Source organism: Syngnathoides biaculeatus, chromosome 23 (genome assembly GCF_019802595.1).
Source record: "Syngnathoides biaculeatus isolate LvHL_M chromosome 23, ASM1980259v1, whole genome shotgun sequence".
Classification (NCBI taxonomy): domain Eukaryota; kingdom Metazoa; phylum Chordata; class Actinopteri; order Syngnathiformes; family Syngnathidae; genus Syngnathoides; species Syngnathoides biaculeatus.
The window spans coordinates 15,068,718-15,089,973 of NC_084662.1; the positions used below are offsets into that span (position 1 = coordinate 15,068,718).

The following is a 21,256-nucleotide window of genomic DNA, read 5'->3' on the forward strand; positions in this document are numbered from 1 at the left end:
CAGGTTGATGTGATTGTGCTAAACAAAATAGAATTCCATTATAATAAAACCTGCATTACAATACAGCAAAACAAGGCAACTGAAATAGAATATGGCAGGTGTCATATAAAACTTTTAATACATTTTAGTCACAAGTGAGCTTCAGATACACTGCCGCGAAAGTGAAAAAGATTGAGCAATTATACCCTTGCACGCAGGCAAAGACAGCCAAAATCGCGGGTGCAATTTCAGCTATTTTTTTGGATGGCAGAAACAGTCAGACAAAAGAAAAAAAATGAAAGCATTAGCAAGGCGCTTCTGTAGGTTGCCAACTTATGCCCAGGTGTTGAACATGGACTGAGCTGCTCCAGCTCTTGATGTCACTCACCTTATAAGCACAGGTTCAACACACAACTACTACAGAGTGTACAGTAATTCAACTTTATTTACATCTTTTTGTTTTCAAACGACATAGTTCTTTATTAAAAATGTTCCTGCGACCCTTGTGAGGATAAGAAAATGGATGGCTGCATGGATGGATTAAAAATGTGTTGGAACAGATTAGTGGTATTTCAATTCATTTCCAAGGGGAAAATTGATTTGATGATGAGTTTCAAACTTGGTCACGGAGTGAATTAAACCAGTAAGTCCTCCTCCCACCATACTGGCTTATGCATGCAAAACTTGCCAGGAATCAGACAAAGGAAGAGGAGTGGTACTTCATCCTTCTTAGGTGGTCTGTGGCCGTGGACTACAAAAACATCCACGTAGAGCCTATCCTGCAAATCTACTCATTTTTCCAACAGTTGTATTGCACAGCAAATCGATGAACAGAGCAGTTTGATATCCTACACGCTGCCTGTTTGTTCAGCAGCGTACATTAAGAGGAGTACAAGCTGTGGAACTCATTAAAACAACACGTTCTCTCACCTTCATCTTTGCGAAGGGCATGTCGTAGTTGCCGACGTACAGTAAGCCGACAGTCTGAGGCAGCAGCCTACGAAGACAAAAAGGGAGCATGGTTAACACTGCACAAAGGATCCGGCACAAGAGTAGCTCGAGTGGTAACACTGGTGTGAAGACGTGATCACACTGCTTCCATTTTACGGCTAGTAACAGAATGGCAAGAATGCGATATTGCACCCCCGCGAGCGCTTCTGTCTCACTGTGTGCAGCTTGAGGTGCAGAATAAAGGACATTATATCCACGGTCCCAGGCTATGAGAAAATGGAGTCCAATCTACGGAATTAAAAATAAGATTCCAGGAATTTCTTACAAAGTGAGTTCGTGAGAAGTCGGCTCAATGCGTTCATATCTTACTGACTTTGATTTGCATCAATTTGGTGTGTGTGCGTCCATGTGTAATATGACGGAAGTGTCGATGTACTGTTTGTCTCATCCCTGAGAGGAAGCCCAACAGATGGTTTAATCACATACTGCTCCAGTCCTCACCTCCCTCCCATGCCCCACTCCCACCACGAGCCTGTTGTTATTTCCAGACACTCCAGCTCTATTAGGATCGAAGATTCAAGAGCAGGCTCCTGTTTTGTTCGAGTTAACCATCCAGCGGAAACAAAGGGGGCTATTGTTACTAACTGATAGCTCAAAGTACAGTGCAGCTTTAGTGAATGTCATTCAAGGATTGAAAAGAAATTGGAGACAGAGAGCCCACCCGCCCTAACCGTACCATCCCCCCCTCACCATCATCTGTGTAATAATAGCAAACATGGAGAGGAAGGAAGGATGTTAAAAGAACCAAATAGCCCTGATGCAGTCAGTAATGGACATGTGCATCTGTCCTTCCTCGTCATTGTTCTATTAATACAACTCGGACTCACCAATAAGCTACAAAAAGAAGAAAATAAAACAAGGATGGCTGATTCCATTGTGCACCAATAAGCGTAACATTACTGTGCTAGAGTTCGGGTCAAATAAATGGTGTTACACATAGCAACCATTAAGAAAACATTGAAATCCCACGTAAAATTGTTTACTCTTGTTTGCTTGTTTACTCTAAATACCAAAAGAAGCAGAAGAGCAGAAGAATAACCCTCTACCGGGACAAAAGAAATGAGAAAAAAAAATGTGGGGATGAAACATGGGGGGGGGGGGGGAAGATACATCTTAAAACATAAAAGTACACCATCTGTGACAAAAGTATCCCCCTGAGCAGCACCTGAGTGAAGGGCAGATACAGTATAGACAGACAACTGCACACATGCACAGTCACACCTAATTCAGTTTTGAATGAACCTAACCTTTTAGAAAGAGGGAAGAAAACTGGAGTACCAGGACAAAACCCACACAAGGACACAGAAAACATACACAGCGGCGGGTGCAGGGTACTGTATGAAAACTGCATAAACACCCTATTTGTGAGATTAAATTGAAGCACTTAAAAAAGGGTTCGAGATTAATCTATCAAGCCTTTCTTTACAAACTTGCTCGTGTTGCATTGGTTAACTGCAATATTTAGGGCTTAGACCAGGGGTGTCAAACTCATTTTTATCGGGGGCCACAATGTAGTTACGGTTTCTGTCAGAGGGCTATTATGACTGTGAAACCGTTCAAAAGCTTAAACTGAACCATCATTCAATTTACATGTGAAATTTAGGAACTAGTTTTGGAATCAGAAATCAAGGGTAATGGGTTTTCAACTATTGTTGACGTTCGGTAACGCATAAAAATGCTTCCAATCTCTCGTTATCATTTATGAGATGTCAATTTGAGATTTTGGCACAGATTTGAACACAAATTATGGAAGTCGATATATATGATTTGCCTCGGAGGGCCACTTAACATTGTGCAGCGGGCCGGATCTGGCCCCCGTGCCTTGAGTTTGATCGCTGTGGTTTAGGCACTCTCTCCAAGTTCAAATTGAAGCAAGAACATTTAAGGTACATTTAAGTCTTTCTGATCACATTGCAAGAATATAAAAAGCTCTCAAGATGATAATTCTTTAACAGAAAATAAACAGAAAAGGCAAAATTTTAATGTAGTGCACTAATACAGGATATTTGACATCTAACAAGTGAGTTATTCAGTCATGTTTGTGGTAAAAGAAATAAGCAAGCACATGGTTCAATATTAAACCGTTTTTCTAAAACCTTGAAAACGGACTTATGTTCAACCATTTTGAAAACAATATTAAAAATCCCTGTGAACCCTGTGGATGATGACTGATGAGAGAAAAGACAAGGACAGCAGCCTTTTATGGCTTTAAAGCCTCTAACAAGTCAGCGCAAACTCGAAAAGAGGTTGTTGATAACTTTGATGAGGTTATGCAGCATTAGTCAAAGGTTAAGGAATGGTGGGTGGTTGTGTTACCCAATTGTGGATTCAGAAGCTTGATGCTCCACAATAATGAAAACAAGAGGCCTCTGACGGCCCAGTTGAACAAAACCATTTTGCATTCCTTGGAATTCAAAAAACATTGCACAGCTAATGAATAATCAGAATCAACTTTATTCGCAAAGTAAGTCGGAAACATACAAGGAATTTGTCTCCGGTAGTTGGAGGCGAGAGAGTGAGTATATTGGTAGAAGGGTGCTGAGGATGGAGCTGCCAGGCAAAAGAGCGAGAGAGAGGAAGACCAAAGACAAGGTTGATGGATGTGGTGAGGGAAGACATGAGGGCAGTGGGTGTTAGAGAGGAAGACGCACGAGATGGGCTTAGATGGAAAAAGATGACACCCTGTGGCGACCTTAACGGGACAAGCTGAAATGAAAAGAAGAAGTTGGGCGCTCTCGTGTGTCAAGAGTCAATTGACATTGTAACAGTCGCTGAGCAATAAAGGCTGCTAATAATCTGGTAATGATGGAACTTTTATTTTTGATAATTGATGCAAATGATGCAGAGTCCTCTAGCATTCAGAGAAGTTAGAGTACCTTATAGAGCAGTGATTTCCAACCTTTATAAAGCCAAGGCACATAGTTTACAATTGAAAAATCCCACAGCACAAAACTAAATGTCACCAAAAATGGATCGATTAATTACCGTATGTACTTCCTGCCATCTAATAGAAGAGGATTGTTTTGTTCTGTCATTGTGCCTCACTGGCATAAATAGATAAATAAAGATATATTATTTCTTGGAATAAATGTTTTGTTTTAGCAATTACATAAAATTGGATAACTTCCCATGGCACACCAGAAGCGCACTCACGCCACACTAATGTACCCCAGTGCACTGTTTGGGAATTACTGTTATAGAGCAATAGTCCAGAACAGTGACCATTGTGCAAAGGGTGTCAAGACTTCAAGGAATGTATGCACTTTAAAGTGACTAGTCGTGCAGTAATCTGGGACAATGTCGATTGTGCAAAACAGTGTTGCTGATATTCCTCCTTAACTGTCTAAGCAGTCCATGCAATACTTGCAGACAGCTGAATTCTAGTTTGAATAGCTGCTGCTTTGCAATGAGTTCCCTTCCAACTTTCCATTTCTCCTCCCGTACAAAAATAACAGCCTGCCTTTGTGCCCGCGTTCAGAGACGGTGAAACAACTTGCTAGGCAAAGACGTGCTCAAGGATTGATTGCGTGGGCTGATGAATACACTGCTGTTACCTCCTCATTTGTCTGTCCGTCTCTCTCTCTCAGATGGTAAGTGAGGAGAGACTTGAAAATACAAAATGGAGCTTGGTCTGAGGGAAGGCTTGTGGCCACTGAATTCCTCTTTTGGGAGAAGTATCACGACTCGCAAATGACAACAACAATCATGTTCTGTGTTCTCCTGCACGCAGAGCACAAGATGTGACTTTGATGCAGGAAGAGTGACTGTGATCCTTCCAATCTGTTGGTGATGAGTGATGGCCGGGCTCAGAGCTGGGACAGCCAGCAAGGTCACCTGTTTCTCAGAGGAGGAGGCTGCGTGACCATCAAGTCTGCCGTGCTGGGTCTGTTTGAGTCCACGTGCGCACAGTCCTCGCACACTGTGACACAGCCAGGCACAGAACAGTGACCAGAAAGAAGGGGGAAGAGGGGTAGAACCCTGTGAGCTATCCTTTGTTTGACTGTGGCTTGTCACAGCTCGATTTACAGCACATTATTTAACACAAGATACAAATATTTGCTAATTATCATGTACAACCAAGAGCACATGTCGTATGTGTACTTTTTTGGACGAGTTACATGATAGCCAAATTGGCCCAAAACAAAAAGCCAATTACTTTTTGGAGGGGACAAATGCCCTCACTTGAAGAGAATTAACGACAGTTACAGTTCTCGAACACAATCCATTCCAGAAGGCCATTTGAAAACCGAAACGTTTGAAAACCAAAACGTGTCTTCCCATTACAATGAAAGGAAAATGAAATAATGCGTTCCAAGCCTAAAACGTATTTATAAAGCCTTTTTTTCCCTAGCTTTTCCTCATAATAAAGTTTTTTGTATTTGATTTGTACAAAAACAGAGAGGTTCGAAAACCGAGGTACCACTGTACACAACACAGCAAGAAAAAAAAAATGCATAGTCCTCAGTTATGTATCCTCGATCGCGCAAAAAGAAGGCATTCATAGCACAAGGTTATGCTCAACTTTTACGTTTCTTATCCAATTTTAGTGTGAAACTCCACATCCAATTCCAAATGGCTTCGGGGCTGTACGGACTAACTATTATTATTTTTTTTAACCTTCATACGCCACAACATTTAGAATGTGACAAGTCACAAATGATTTATTTTTGGCTTGAGGATCAAGAGATGAGTGTATTAGATAAAAACTTAATTTACTGGAATTGTCTTCTATTTTGTATGCTCATCTTTGGTAAGTGAGAGAGGACCAATCCAGAGAGGGGGGAGCCAGGCTCAAGCAGCATTTTGAACAATTTTTCAGTAACACTAACAACGTGGAAAGAGCGCACGGAATTATTCCACCACACATGAAGAGGTCTCAGATTTTTTTGTAAGCGCCGCAATTTCACATCTTGCAGAATCCACGTCTGTGGTGGGCGACGGTGTGCATAGCTTCACCCAACTCACGTCGTAGATCTTGTGTTCTAACCTGTATATTCTGTTCAATGTCAATGAGTATAAATGACTGATTACTGTCATTTTCTTTGCGTTATGGCTGGCTGCATCTCAGTAGGTAGAGCAAAGGGTCACTGATTCAAATCCTGGCTCCGAGTATCCGCAAGTCGAAGCAAGAAACACACACACTTTCTTTCGGCTTGTCCCGTTAGGGGTTGCCACAGCGTGTCATCTCAGATGAACGCTCATATTTGTTTGACACATTTTTTACGCCGGATGGCCTTCCTGACGCAACCCCTCTTGGGCAGTGGGGTCCCCAGTGAGAAACGAACTCAGGACCCCTGGTTTACCAAACCACTGAGCTATGGGGCCCCAAGTCGAAGCAATACACTCAACCCTAATTTGGTCCCAGTGGGCTTGGCATTGCCTTGCATGGCAGCAGTTGTCCACTGATGTATGAATGTGAGGCTTTCTAAAGCACATTGGACACTGTGACGGTGTAGTTAAAGCCGTGCAGTGCAGTCCATTTACCATCTATCCACTTTCTACAATGCTGATCCTCACTAGGGTCACAGGTATGCTGGAGCCTCTCCCAGCTAACTGCTGGCAGGAAGTAGGGTACAACCCAAACTAGTTGCAAGCCAATCGTAGGGCATATTATAGTTTTCATTTAACCTACCGTGCATGTTTCTGGTCTGTGGGATGCAATTGGTGTACTCGGAAAAACCCAAGTGGGCACGGGGAGAACATGCAAACACCGCGCAGGCAGGGCCCGATTTGAACCCCGCTCCTCAGAACTGTGGGTCAGCTGTCCTAACATTTTTTTTAATAAGAGTTCTGAAAAAAAATAAGCGGCTAGTCAGCGTCACCTCCATTTTTACGCATATTAGTGTCAACTTAAAAAGTAAAAAAATAAATCAGAAGTCATGCAAGACGTAAGTTCAGACAAGAACAGTATAAGCGTGCAGACTTATGTTTGTACAGTCTTGATGTTGAATTAATGTAATGAATGACAATGAAATGTTGAAAAAAAATGAAACTCGTTTTCAGGTTATTCTTATGGAATTACTCCTGCCATCTCCAATTTACAACCTTTTTACTGATGCATAGAAGAAACATTGAGAGCTACTAATTACCTGCAAGGGAATGATTGCCTTTTACAGCACAGAAAAGTTTTTTTTTAAAGGCAGGCGGGGGACACAAAGATAAGCACTGGCGCAGCTGAATAATTCATGCCGCAGAGGATGATGACCACAAAATGAGAGAAAACACGAAGGGCAGCCACGGTCTTTGCTTTTGTCTGAAAGCAAATGTTCTGTGGGACTGCTGCATAGTAAAAGGAAGGAATTCTCCACAGTGGAGGTGGGGTAAGAAATAAATGGGCTATAGAGGAAAGATTGTCATTTCAATTTCTCGTGGCTGGAAGGTATCTTTTCGTAAACACACCAACAACACCATATGTACAGAAGTGCAAGAGGCACCGTTTTACATACCCTTCTCCTCCGACTTTCGTGATCTTGAGGCGAAAGTCCACTGAGTTGAGATTGGGGGGCTTCCATTTCAGGATGTCGTCACACCTCCCAGGTTTGTATCTCTGCCAACGTATGACAACAAGAAAATGTGTTTGGATGAATATACAGTGAATAGAATTGATAATATAAAGTCAACATACCCCTGTTCAAATTCTAAGTCTATGTGATTTTAAAAGACAAGACAAAGAACAATCTTTATTTTTTCTTTGATTTTAAAAAAAAAAGCGGAAAAAAAAACAGCCAAAGAGCATGATGCTGCGACCACTTTATTTCACTATAGGACTGAGGGGTTATACTAATACATGGTGGAGGGGATTATGAATACTTCAAAGTACCAGTTAATATAAACACAAAACCATCAGGATGCTGCTGGAAAGTAAGATTAGCTTACTAAATCAATTTAGTTTCAGTGGTGATTGTGAACACTGCCACATCTCAGTTATAAGATGGTGTCAACACTTGTGCAAGACTTTATTTTTACTTTTTTTCTCAAAAGGATTTTTTTTCCCCAATTGAGTTATAGAGGTTACATGCAACAACAAAGGTGAATAAAGTTAGTAAATAATTTTTCTTGGTCTAATTTTTTTATATCACAAAAACTTGGCATCTGAATAAGGGTATTTAGACATTTTACATCCAATAGTTCCAGTCAACCTGCTTTAATTTAAGGATTATATTTTGTCAAGCTCACACCGCTGCACTTAAGGCTGAGCAATTTGTGAGCAGAATTTATCATTACAAAAATAAACAATGATCTCGCTGGTTCATTTTAAAAAATGAACGAGAGGTTTGACAAAGGTTTGAGAATTTCTTCTTGTTCCATCTAATAATTGGATTACTGTATTGTAAAATTGCATGGTTGGATCACAACATAACAAAAGTTGAATAACCTTTCAGTCATCTTGTGAGCTTAACATTCAAGCAGGCTTGCCTCCAACGCCTTGATTATTTGGGTGTGCGTGACATTTAGGAGAATATGATGCGCAGTGGAATATGAGAAATGTAAAGGCATGGTGGGTGGAGGCGGGAACAGATGACCAGATTCTGTCATTGTCAGGTTGCCCGGTAACAAGTCTAGTCTGAAAAAAAGATGTCTGGAAAATGGACAGGGTTCCTCAGGAGATCCTGCACTGTTACGTCAGATGATCAAATAAGGCTCAAGCTACATACTAGATATGATTATTGCACAAATCACAAGAGGGAGACAAGACAGTTTGCTTTGTTGGATCATCACGGAACACTCGCGTATATACATGTACTGTATATGTGCAAATACATCGCGCACGAGCGCAAACACGCATATGGAAATATATATGCTGATTTATGCTGAAACTAGAATTGGTAGCTGTCAGTTTCTTTCAAGCGTGTCAAGGTTTTTCTCCACAGCTAACCCTCCAGATGAGCAAAATTCCACTGATGAGCTGTTGTAAGACTTTCTAGCTGATTACAATTAAACTCATCTGCAGCGACCTGTCAACTTTTGTGCAGTCACAATTGAGACAGTGCGGTGAGACGTGTGTGCACCTTGCAATGGGTCAGTCCTATCAATATCTGCAAATAGAAATTTACACCCCAAATTGGTTGCCACTCAATCGCAGGGCACAGAGACAGACAGTCGCAATAACAATCACACCTAGGGGCAACTTAGAGTCACTAATTAATGCATGGTTTTGGGATGTGGGAGGAAATGGAGTGCCTGGGAAAAACCCACGCAGGCACTGGATTTGAACCCTGTTCCTCAGAACTGTGAGGCCAACGCTCAACAGCTGCCCCGCCGTGCCGCTTTTTAATGCGCATCCTAAAATCAAACATTGCAATCTCAACATATGCCAGCCATTTGAAAGCATGCATGCACTGGAGCTAAACTCAGTATGTGTTTCTTCTTCAGAATGGACATAATAATCAAGCAGTGCATTAATTCATCTTTGAAATTGCATTTCAAATTGATTGGCTTCCATCATTATTATCTGCCACGCAGAACATTTTTTTTCCCTATAAATAGCATTTTCATTAAGTTTTGACTTTTAGGTTTTCTGTTCTTCTTTAGATCTAATTAACAACAGCCCGATCTGCATATTTTTTAGATAGGTGTTTATCTCTTTTGTGCACCATTGTCTTCCTGCTTTTATAGTTTACTTTTTCCATTAAAATGGTATACCCCATTTCATTTTTGTGAAATGTATTCCCCAAAACAATTTGCCTGACCTGCTCCCTTCCTACATAACTAAACTTTACATCCTAACAACACCTTCAACTTGTTAGAGCTTCTACTTTGACACTTTTTTGTATGGGCTGGAAAGTTCTGAAATTAAAACTAGCAGCCTTCAAAAGTGTTGACTGCAGTAAGAGGCAGCACAGTGTTAGGGTGACAATGCACTTTCTACAATTCTCTTCAAACAAAGCCTTTTTGTTCCTTACCCTATCTTACAGCAGTGCATACAACTGCAATCCAAAAAAACTCCAAAATGAATATGATTATTTTTTTAAACAACCCAAGATGGAAACAAAAGCTCAATACAAGATATATGAACAAAAGTGATAGTGTGGTGAAATTAACAGAAAGGTTCTACATGGATTTAAACTCTTAAGATTTACATCTGGAAATATTTGGACGACGACAGATTTGACATCTTTTTGAATGGAACTACCGATATGAAGTCCCATAATATCATAAAACATCTGAATAAGGCTGGGTCAGCGGCCTGATTTCAATCCAAGCGAGCATGCTTTTCACTTACTGAAGAAATACGTGAAGACGACAGATCCACAAATGAGAAGCAAGTAAACGTGGCCGCAGTGAAGACTGGCAAAGCAACTCCAGGGATTTATATATGCTTCTAAGCACAGCAATGATTCCTCAGATTTATTAAGACATGGCACATATCCTATATTGGAAAAATCTCATGGCACCCCAACAAACAAAAATGTCACAAAAAGTGTCTACATAACTTAATTATACATCTTCTGCCATCTAACAGAAATACCTTTTTTTTTTGTTCTGTCTTTATAAGCTGCTGCCATAGATAGGTGAACGGCAAAACATTTGTTGTTGTAAATAAATAATATTTTGGGCAATCAAGGGAAATTTGATCATTTCCTGCAGCACACCAGAAGAGCTCTCACACCACACCGGTTGGGAATCGCTGGTCTCCAGTACACTTCAACTGCTCCCAAATTGTTTTCTTTCAAACCAATTGGATTGGAATTAGGCGGCACAGTGGCTCAGCTGGTAAAGCGTTGGCCTCACAGTTATGAGGTCCCGGATTCAATCCCGGACCCACCTGTGTGGAGTTTACATCTTCTCCCCGTGCCTGCGCGGGTTTTTTCCGGGCCCTCCGGTTTCCTCCCACATCCCAAAAACATGCAACATTAATTGGACACTCTAAATTGTCCCTAGGTGTGATTGTGAGTGCAGCTGTTTGTCTCCAAGTGCCCTGCGACTGGGTGGTAACCAGTTCAGGGTGTACACCACCTCATGTACGTTGACAGCTCCCCGCGACCCTCGTGAGGATAAGCGGCAAAGAAAATGGATGGATTGGAATTTCAATGAAACTTGCCTGCTTTCACTCCATGTTTAATTTTGGTTAAATGGTTGGAAAGTACTTAAAAATGTTAACTATTGTGATGTATCTTAACCAGTAAAGCATGGCCTATTTGTAAAAAGATGCCATAACAGGAATAATAAAATGCATGTTTCCATTATTCCGTTTTGTTAATTCGTTGTTGTTCTGTTTCTGTTTGCTGTTCATTTGGAACATGCATATATTTGAATACATGTGCAATTATAATAATCTAACACTGATTACAATCACAAGCTCTTGTTTCCACGGATGCCGTACCTCTCTGCTCAGTGATAAAAGAGCGAAACGGACCACTGCACTTGTACAAAGGAAAACCGTGTATCACTAAATAAATTCATAGGTAACATTATGTTGGTGTGGATATGTCCCGTGTAAACAGACGGGTGGAAAGGTTAACACAATGCCGGGCTCAATTTTACGGATACGCGGCGATTTAAAAAAAAAAAAAAAAAAGAAATGGGTACTGTAACTCGGATATTGTTGGTGGGACTCGCACCATAACGCTTCGTTGGAGTCGCCGTGGGGAAATAAATAACATGGGTTGACAGAGACTGTGGAGTAGAAGCTGGAGAGTGCACCAAACAGAGAAGGTGACAAGCTACTGAATGGCTGCAGATCAGAGATTTGTTACCCCCTTTTAAGTCCTGAAATAGCTTGGCTGTATTTGATCCTGTACAATCCATATTTGCGCAGGAAGAGAGAGACCTATAGTTTCCACTTCGCCGCAGGAAAGAGAGGAAAAAAGGAAAACAGATATGTACAAGCTGGAACAGCTCTAAATCTTAAAGGATGAATGCAATTTCAATAATCCCATATTCTGTGACTTGTCATAAAACGTTCATTAAGAATCACATTGAAAGTGCACCTCATCTATAGGTTATTTCATCCCTGGTGCATTTCACGGTTGGGCATCATAAGGATTCACTTTTTTTATTCTTGAAATGAACAGTGAATAAGAAATTTCACATATTACAAAAATAACTTTAAAAAAAATGAAGTAATATTATGCAATTACGAGCAGTGAGAGCAACGGGTCTGAATTTAAATTAGTCTTGTGTAGAAAAATTAAAATTGGAAGAACTAATTACAAAACCACTTAATAGACTACTACTTCAACAGAAAATTAATGCGCAAACATATACTGTACAATTAATGCAATTCATTTTTGTTTAGATAGTATTGCTTTATTACTATTAAAGCTATCTATTGAAAACAAATTTAAACTTAGTGCGGGGTTAGTAGTTTGAGAAGGAGAAAACCAGGACATCAAACAGAAATACTTTGGCCATAATGTTACAGTGCTTTTTTTTTTTTTCTTTTCTTTTTTGTCAACATCTTATGTTTGAAGGCACAGACTTGTGTGCTAGGAATTACAAATAAAAGGCAGGCATGGTCAATAGATTTGCTCCCAGGAGAAACTCTGTGTGTCTTACAGGTTAGCCTGTTGTGTCACACTGACACATCACATGTGGAGTTTTGTTCTGGATGCACCAAGTGGTTGGTTGTGTGGGATTAAGCCTAATAGAATTGATGAAAATGAACAAAATAAAAACAAAAATTGAAAAAACGTTTTTGTTGATGAAACGCTTTTAAAAAAAAAGTCTTCTTAAAAATGATAACTGAAATGACATTCTCTCTTTACAAAACTAAGGAATGAATTATATTTATAACGAAAATGTCATTTGTTTTTATGTCAATTAGGCAGTTTGCATTTTTTTATTTTTAAGTAACCACAAAACAACCAATCAGAGACAGAAGATCTGACAGACTAGATGCCAATCCCCTGCGAGAACTCGTGGGCCCACTCATAACCTGTCAAAGATTACTGAAGTTAAGATACCGTCAATGTTTGCTAGCGGTTTTAAAAGAACAAAATTCCCCTTTAATTTTAAACATGAGCTTTGGGTGGTTCAATTTCAATGTTTTGTCACAACTCGGCCCCTTTTGAGACTGTCAGGACTTATGTCACCTTTAGGCTGTAATAATCATTTAAATAAGGTTATTCACTGTAAAGACCTGTATTGAATGTAAAAATGATAAATGCTGTGAAGTTCTGGTAACACTTCTTAACACTAAAATGGCACTTCCAAAAATAAACCACACTGTTCGCATTGATTTTTGAGTGAACTGTTCTGAGATTGAATTATAAAAACTGAACAACTCTTTCAACAGGCGATCTTTCATTTTCATATTTACCATCTGCGTTTAATGTCTGACTATAGAATCAAAATCTTGCCAATGAAGCCCGAACAAAGAAAATGTATTCCAAGAAGGCTCTGCAATGGCTCTGATAAAACACCCGCCACCGCAGCAGTAAAAACCTTTGTGCTAATATTAATGGACATTCACAGCAGCAAGACCCTGCTGAGATTAACCCTGAGGGCTAATCTCATTCATACAAAAAAGATTAACACTACATCTGGTGTGGGGAGCAACAAAGCCCAATGATTTTGCAAGTGACTACTGGACTGCTAGGCAGTTCTTGCTATTCCATCCTTAAAGACTACGTATCTGTTCAGACTATAAAATAATGTTAAAGGGCCTTTTCTTAATGGCTATTACACTGCCTCTAAGCATGCACTCAATACAGGGGTGTCTAACTTGCAGTTGGGAATTTACAGTCCAGGGGTCATATACTATATACTAAATTCAGATTAGTAAAATGATGGATAATATAAATAGCATCACCCCTTTGTTTTGATACAAAGCAATAAGTACAAGTACATTGGGAAGTTTTTACTGTATATTTAAAGCTCCACTGTCATGAAATGCATGATTTTTAGTATGTTATTAATTTAAAAAAAGGCAGCCGGAATGGACCCATCTGTTTTTTTTTTTTTCTCTTCATCACACAACATGATTTTGACGTATAGGGCTTTTTGTCACTCCCGCCTTGAAAATCCTCTCGAGGGATTTGTTTTCGAGATGAAGCAGGAAGTGACGTACAGGGCAGTACCGCACTCCGGCAGGCTCGTATGTTTCTACTAGTTTTACCTGCTGGAAGGTAACTCGGTGTTACTTTGTGTTAGTCAAAATGCCGGCTTGCTGCATTGCTGGATATTGTTCGAACACCCGGGAGGATGGACTTACTCTTCATACTTTTCAAAAAGACCCAGTTCGTCGTGAAAAATAGATTGCACGGGTGCAAAGGACGAGAGCTTCGTGGGTTCCAAATGACAGGTAGGTGTGTATAGACCTATTAAAAAAATACATTTTTGGCAGCGGGTGGGGGGCTTAATCCTCTCAGAATGTAACAAAAGATCCGCGTACGTAAATCCGAGGTGGTAAATGTGTCGATGTATCCATTGGCGCAAAGCACGGCTTCGACGGCGGCTTGTCCGCCGTGGACGAGGCACGGTGCCACCTGGGTGGCTCATACATACTGTCTGGGAGTCTGTTGTTAGTTAGAAGCGATCCGCATATCCTCTAAATATGGCTCGAAATGATAGGGTAATATTGCCCCGGTTACTTCACTCGATTGTAAGATGTTCTCTTCTTTGAAAAGAGCTTCTGTGTCCCATCGTCGGGGCCACAGCGTGTTTTCAATGGAGAATGTCCCGGTGTGACGTCATGGACAGACGTTGCAGGCAATATGGCTACCACTTGGATCTCGAATGACACTATGCAACTTTGCGCATGGATGACGCGCTCTCTACTCATATTTATTTTTTCCTATGGACATTGACGTTTTAGAATGTTTATAGGCATGACACCTGACCTTTAAAAAACAATCCTTTTGCAAAACACCAACAAGAACCTCAGATGTCTTGACAAAAATGTCAAATTCTACTCTGTCCACGTGTGCATTATAACTAATTACAGAGATTTTATACACTAATTGCAAAACTTTGGGTCACACAAATTCAAAACTGAAACACAAATACTATTTACATGTCTCTCTCTATATATATATATTTTTTAATTTTTTTTTAAATCCAAGTGCATAATAATTCTCAAAACCCAAATTAATCAGTTAATCAGTTTGCAGGTCACAGTCACGGTGAGAAACATTTTGAAATTAGTTTACCTGGTCTGTTGTTGTGGTTTTTTTTTTTGAAGCAGGAAAACCTGGCATTTGAACAGGAGTGACATTTGACATCCACTGTAATTCACCGAAAATGAAGTAACCAAAGAATCAGACACAGTGCTCGTTACGATGTAGTGCATGTCTACATGCCATATTACCAGTATGATGACTCCATTGTAAAATATCATATCACTCACAAGAAACAAAACTAAGCACCATCATTTTCGTAAAAGCAGAATATTTGATATGGTTTTTGTGCAGGCTATCATCATACTGCGCAATTGGTCACACTGTGGCAGTGGGGAAGAGGTAAGCAGAGACAGGATTTCCACAAAATAGAATCTGTAAGTACAGAGGATAGCAATATTTTATCAATTATTTGGTGAGGCAAACACAATGAAACCCCAGGGGGTCTATGTGTTTCCGTGGTGAGTATTAAGCATTCACTCTGGGGGGGTGACATTAAGAGTTTATCAACAAGCAAATAGTGCGGCTCCTACTGAGAAATATTAGTTAAAAAAAATGCGTATTCATAAAGGGTGACAGATTAGGGTCTCACTGTCAATCAATAAATCATGTTACAAGCAAAAGGTCAGAAAACTAAATGCATTTTAATGAGGACGCATTGAGTGAGTCAAGATTGCGTTTCCTAATGTAAATTGGCAGAAACCCTGACAGTTGTTAAAATTAGGGATTTCATCACTATTGCAGACAGGCGCTGTGAGTGAAATGCACCCTCCTGCAATACCCCAAACAAAGAGGCTGCAATAAGGTTTAGCTCAGACCTAAAACTGGAGTTACAAGTACCCTGCTATTGCATAGTGCATTTCATGCTGCTTTTCTTCGAGTTATAGTGGCTTGCAGGTACAATTTTGCAGCAAATGGCCAACAGAGCCACAAAAAATGTGGAGAAAGTGATGCAAATTGAGTAAAATTTGAGATGAATAAAACATAACATAAGTAAAGGTAGCAGAATCCCAGGTAAAGGAGACATAAACTCAATCACCACTGACGAGAGATGTACTATCTATTGAAACGTCAAGACTGAGCTAGGAAATGGGAAAATATATGGAAATGAACTGGTTGAAAATAATTGTCAATAGAGAAGGAAAATGACAGAATCCATGGGGGGGAGACATCTGATGGCTTTGAATATGAGGAGGACATTAAATGACATGGTGGGTAATGGGAAGCCAGTGAAGTTGCTGTAGAACAGGTCTGATGTGACGTGTGTGATGGGATCTAAATGCAATTCATGCATGGATTTGTATGAAATTAGTTGCAGGAACCAAGATGCGAAGTAACTACTATGTGAATCAAGTGTTGTCAGAGGCACCGACTGCTGGAGACAAAATTTCTCGTGTGTTGTTACATACTTGACCATTTAAGCTAATTCAGATTCTGATAAAAGTAACATTCTGCACATGCATAGATGTTCTCCTAAGAAAGCCAAAAACCTCAAACACGCTTTATCTTCTTAAATATTCTGGTTGGAGGTTTACTGACATTTTGGATTCACCAAGATTACAGTAGTTGATCAATAATAAAAGATAATGTGTCCCAAAACACAACTTGGCTGATAACTCCCCACAGCGTTTTAACAGAATTTCCTTCAACTTTGCACACTAGAAACAGAATATAAATCTATTTTGATTAGCAATTGCCCCTAGAAGATTTAAATTAAACTAAGAACGCAATAAAATGAAATGAAAATGTATAGCAATTGCAAAGTGGAGGCAGACCCTAATGAAAAATAATCAGCGGGGCCAGAATTTAATGAACTTAAACAGAAATTACATATCCTTTGAAATATTGCTTGAGACCGTGTCATCAATTCAGTGGCATTAGAGAGATGTCGACGTCTGCTCTAAGTCAGAAGTAGCAGCTGTATACTGCATGTATACCTCTGCCAAATGGAATTGTCAGATTACCGAAATCTTAATTAAAGGAAAATAAATAGACTGTACTTTCATGGGTTTGTTAGTTTGGAGGCTAACTGCGCATTACACGGGCTTGGTTTTGAAACAGTCAATGAAGCAATATGTCACCAGACATTTCCTAATGTGTGGTTGTGAAAAATAATTTGGAGATGGATGACGATGACCTCCTAATATTGTTTTCAGCAAAATACACAGATATGCCGAATCATACCGCTCCTCCTATTGGCAACATTGTGAGTAAAGGTTAAACCTCTCAAAGAATGACTGTGGGGCAACCCAGTCATATTTAGGAATCCTAAAAAAAAAACTAACAAAAAAAAACCAAACAAATCTACTGCTACTAAAACGATGAAATCATTTAACATACACTCCAAAAAATTAAGTTATAACACTGTCAAGACCTGAATAACTTGTGAGTTTGGCAACGGTTTGTGAAAGGCCCTTTTCCGCTCCAGCATGACTTATTTCCCGAGTAGACACAGCATGACCAACACAGACACGTTTGACAATTCTCCAAGTCTCAAATTAACATAATCTTCCAAAATATTAAATTCATTCAGATAACTTCACCGCAATTTTATGACAGCAGATTTACAATTGCTTCATGTTGAGAGTGGAGTTTTGATTTTACTGAAGCTGTTTTGGTTGAGCTGCAAATTCAGACACGAAATGTTCCTCCACGGTATTTCAGACCATGAGGTAGATGCGAGTTGCATCATAAACCAGATTAGGCACTCAGATTTCCATCTAGCCTGTGGCCAGACTCATCATTAACCGAGCAAGCTGATGGTGAGGTCCCCTGTTGATAATCTAGCTTTGACTAAAAGAGATGTTCGATATTTGCAGGGTTGAAAGAAAAGATAACCCAGTGTCCAGCAAAAACAATGGACGCCCACGACCATCAATGTGAGTGATATCCGTACTTTGTGATCCAGATGGCTAGGGTTGAGTCCAGCATTTGGGTGCTTTGCATTGTTGCTCATTATTAAGCATTCCAATCCTGCTTGATAAAGGGTAGTAGGGTGAAAGTTAACATATGTATAACAAAACTCTTCTCTTAAAAAGATGTGATATCATTGCAGTGTTTTGATTGGAATTTAATGATCCGCTTTCAGTCAACTAGAGCATCAAGTCAAGGGATGTGATACATTTTCAGGAACAGGTGCAAAAGCAGGTGGTGTTATGAGAATCTGACAAAGCAGAAAATTACATGTCCCAAGAGAGGACCCCTACCTTGCTTTTTCATCCATTGCTTTCATACTACCTGTGATTTTTGATCTACATTGCTGTATTGCAGTCCTGTTGTTACGGCATTAAATGATATAGAAAAGCCACAGCATTTAAATACTCCAGAGGTACAAAAATCTGTTTTCTGGAATTATTGTCTGTCATGGTACAGGAGAGATACATAAACAGATATTATATGCACTCCTCCATGTACTGGCAAAACTATCTCAATGGCAAATTCAAATGTTTTGCTACATTGATTTTAAAGGTCATTTTTAGATCATTTGATCAATAAAGGTAAAGACAACTGAAATAAAAAGTTTTTTTATGCCACCTTGTTCTGGAACAAATGTGGCAATAAGTAAGGACGAACAGCTTCATAAAAATTATGAACTGCACAATTTACGTGTTGCCTTCAAACTCTGTGGATACAAGTCCCTAAATGGTCCTAACTAGTCTTTAAACCCATTAATTACCCTCATCTTTATACAATTGCAATAATGTAAAGACATTCATACATATTCAGTCATAGCTCAGAAAAAAAATCTTTTGTGTGAGTATAAAATAACTGCCTTATCCTGGCGCTTTAGCTCACAGATATTTGGCTCAAAGGTTTTCCATTCTTATGTCGCTATTGTGATTCGGCATTCATTTTTTTCTTCATTATTATTTAATAATTGGAGTGCAATATAGTGACCCCCTTGGCCATTCGCAGTTCACTGTTTGCATCCCTGCATATTGGTGGATTTTTGTCTCCAAATTGTTTTTTTAATTGACCCTATTTTCACAAAGCTATTCTGTTTGCTGTGGTGTGATAATTTTTGTTTTGACGTGACACCATGAGTGTGTACAACAATGTCAGTAATGACCTCCCTACACAGGCAGTGTGTGGAGCAATGCAAGCTTCTTCTGCTTACAGATGTGAGATGCAGTTGTTCCTCACTACCTCATGAGTGCCATAATATGGTAGCTTACATACATGCCAAAACACATGCTGACATTCATGCTGACAATGCAACCAGTGTGAATTAATACTACAACCATTATTCAAAGATTTTCGTTATTTGCAGAGGTGTAAGGAAGGTAACCCCCGCGAGTAACAGGAAACACTGTACTGCCATTATTGCTGTGAAAATATCAGTCTGATTACCGGAGATGTTACTCAGGGGGCTCTCGGCCCTTGAGTCCAGTGTATCATAAAATTATCATAATTGCGCAAAAGTAATTTTCTCTCACTCCAAAACCGAGTGCAGTACATTTGTATAACAACTTAGTTGTTTCTCTTGTAGCAAAGTCATACAAAGTGGGCCTGTGTTACTGTGAAATTGCGTGGAATGTGTTTTTATTTCCACAACAACAGATAGTAAGCCTTACATAGCATCAGCAGGAGGTATGAAAAAACATCATTGGTGCAACCGCTAGGGGAAAATAATCTATGGATGGTCACTAGCATATGGCATGATCATTGTACATATTGTTTATTTGTGTACATAGTGACTTACCCCACATGGCTGGAAGATGAGGCCATCAACTTCGTGGCTGACCTGGGACGTAAAACGGCCTTCCAGGAGCTGAAATGAAAAAAAAAAAGAAAAAAAAAAGAATGGAGTTAGGCAAAATTAATACAAAAGTGGTTCCTTTGATTCAAAACATGTGAAATAAAAGATTTGTAAACTCAACAAAAGTTTGACAGTATATCAGTCCTGGTAACAGTAATGATGACACCGTCAAACTTTGACCAGGGCTGTGAGGAAAAAACAATCTATTGGGAAGTAATATTTGTAAAAAATAAACTTGGATAATTGAAGAGTGACGCATGGAGGTAATGTATTTCATATTTTGCAGTAACGCTCAATCCAGTGGAAGCAGAGAAAGTGGATCTTTGTATTAAGACACTAGCAGCCTCAGGGAAAGCCACATTATTTTACAATGAAAACATTTTTCCCTGAAACAAAGAGTAAAAACCACAGCATAGTGCTATAAAACTGCACAATAGATCATAAAGACAACAGTGAACAATAGGAAAAATGGACTCTAGTCTTTTTATAAGTAGAGTAGAAAAAGCTGTCTTTTATTTTTGGTGATGAAAAGACAAATGTTCCAATTAGATGTTTAACTATTGAAGAACAAAAAATGGACATAAATTTCATGGTGATACTGTGTGGCAAATGCTAGGGATAAATCACAAATATGAAACAAGTATATATTTCAACCTGCAGCGGTATGAGGAGCAGCCTGATGCTACTGCAAGGGGAGATAGAAAATCAATCCGAAACAATATCATATGCCTCGGAAAATTCTCCACTGTAATGTGAAACGAAATAGCCACTCTAAAATATTATCTCACACAACTGCGCAAGGCAGCCTCTGATGAAAGCCCTTTAAAGGGCAAATAATAAATGTAGCACAATGAATCTATCAAAAAGGTGAACTATTGCAAAGTAAATGTAAAACTATTAGTCTTACGATTTATTCAATGGTACGATTGTCCATGTGGAAACACTGTATTTATATGTTCAAAATGGCACCAAAGTTCAGGCAACCAGGATATTGCCTTGATTGATAAAAAAAATAAACTAATTAGTGAATATAGCACATGGTATCATGAATTATCTCCAAGCGACTGGAATGATTTTTAGGCAGATGGCAACAAGATGGCACTTGATGAAGTCGCATCAAGGAAGACATCAAATATTTTACAAGAAAATCAACCCGTGTCATCTTCTTTTGTACCGAACCAAGTTTGTCCAAAACATGGATTCCAGATTGTTGGCCACAAGATTACTTATTAGTATTTTTTTTTGTGTGTCAATAATTGTAGTTATTTTTACAAGATAATTTACTGTGGAAAAAAGTCCACCCATCCATTTTCTTCGCCACTTATCCTCACCAGGGTCACGGGGAGTGCTGGAGCCTATCCCAGCTGTCAACGGGCACGAGGCTGGGTACACCCTGAACCAGTTGCCAGCCAATCGTAGGGCACATTGAAACAAACAGCCGCTCTTG

The 21,256-nt window shown here is 39.5% G+C and overlaps 1 protein-coding gene across 1 annotated transcript in view; it reads right to left on the bottom strand.

The window, feature by feature from the left end:
* Positions 1 to 21,256, bottom strand: part of rngtt (RNA guanylyltransferase and 5'-phosphatase) — an 81,717-nt gene that overhangs the window by 15,733 nt on the left and 44,728 nt on the right. The window contains exons 12-14 of the mRNA XM_061812443.1: positions 19,753 to 19,821; positions 7,437 to 7,537; positions 910 to 976 (exon numbers count right to left, since the gene is read on the bottom strand). Of these exons, the coding sequence (XP_061668427.1) occupies positions 910 to 976; positions 7,437 to 7,537; positions 19,753 to 19,821 (237 nt within the window). The remainder of the gene's footprint in view (positions 1 to 909; positions 977 to 7,436; positions 7,538 to 19,752; positions 19,822 to 21,256) is intronic.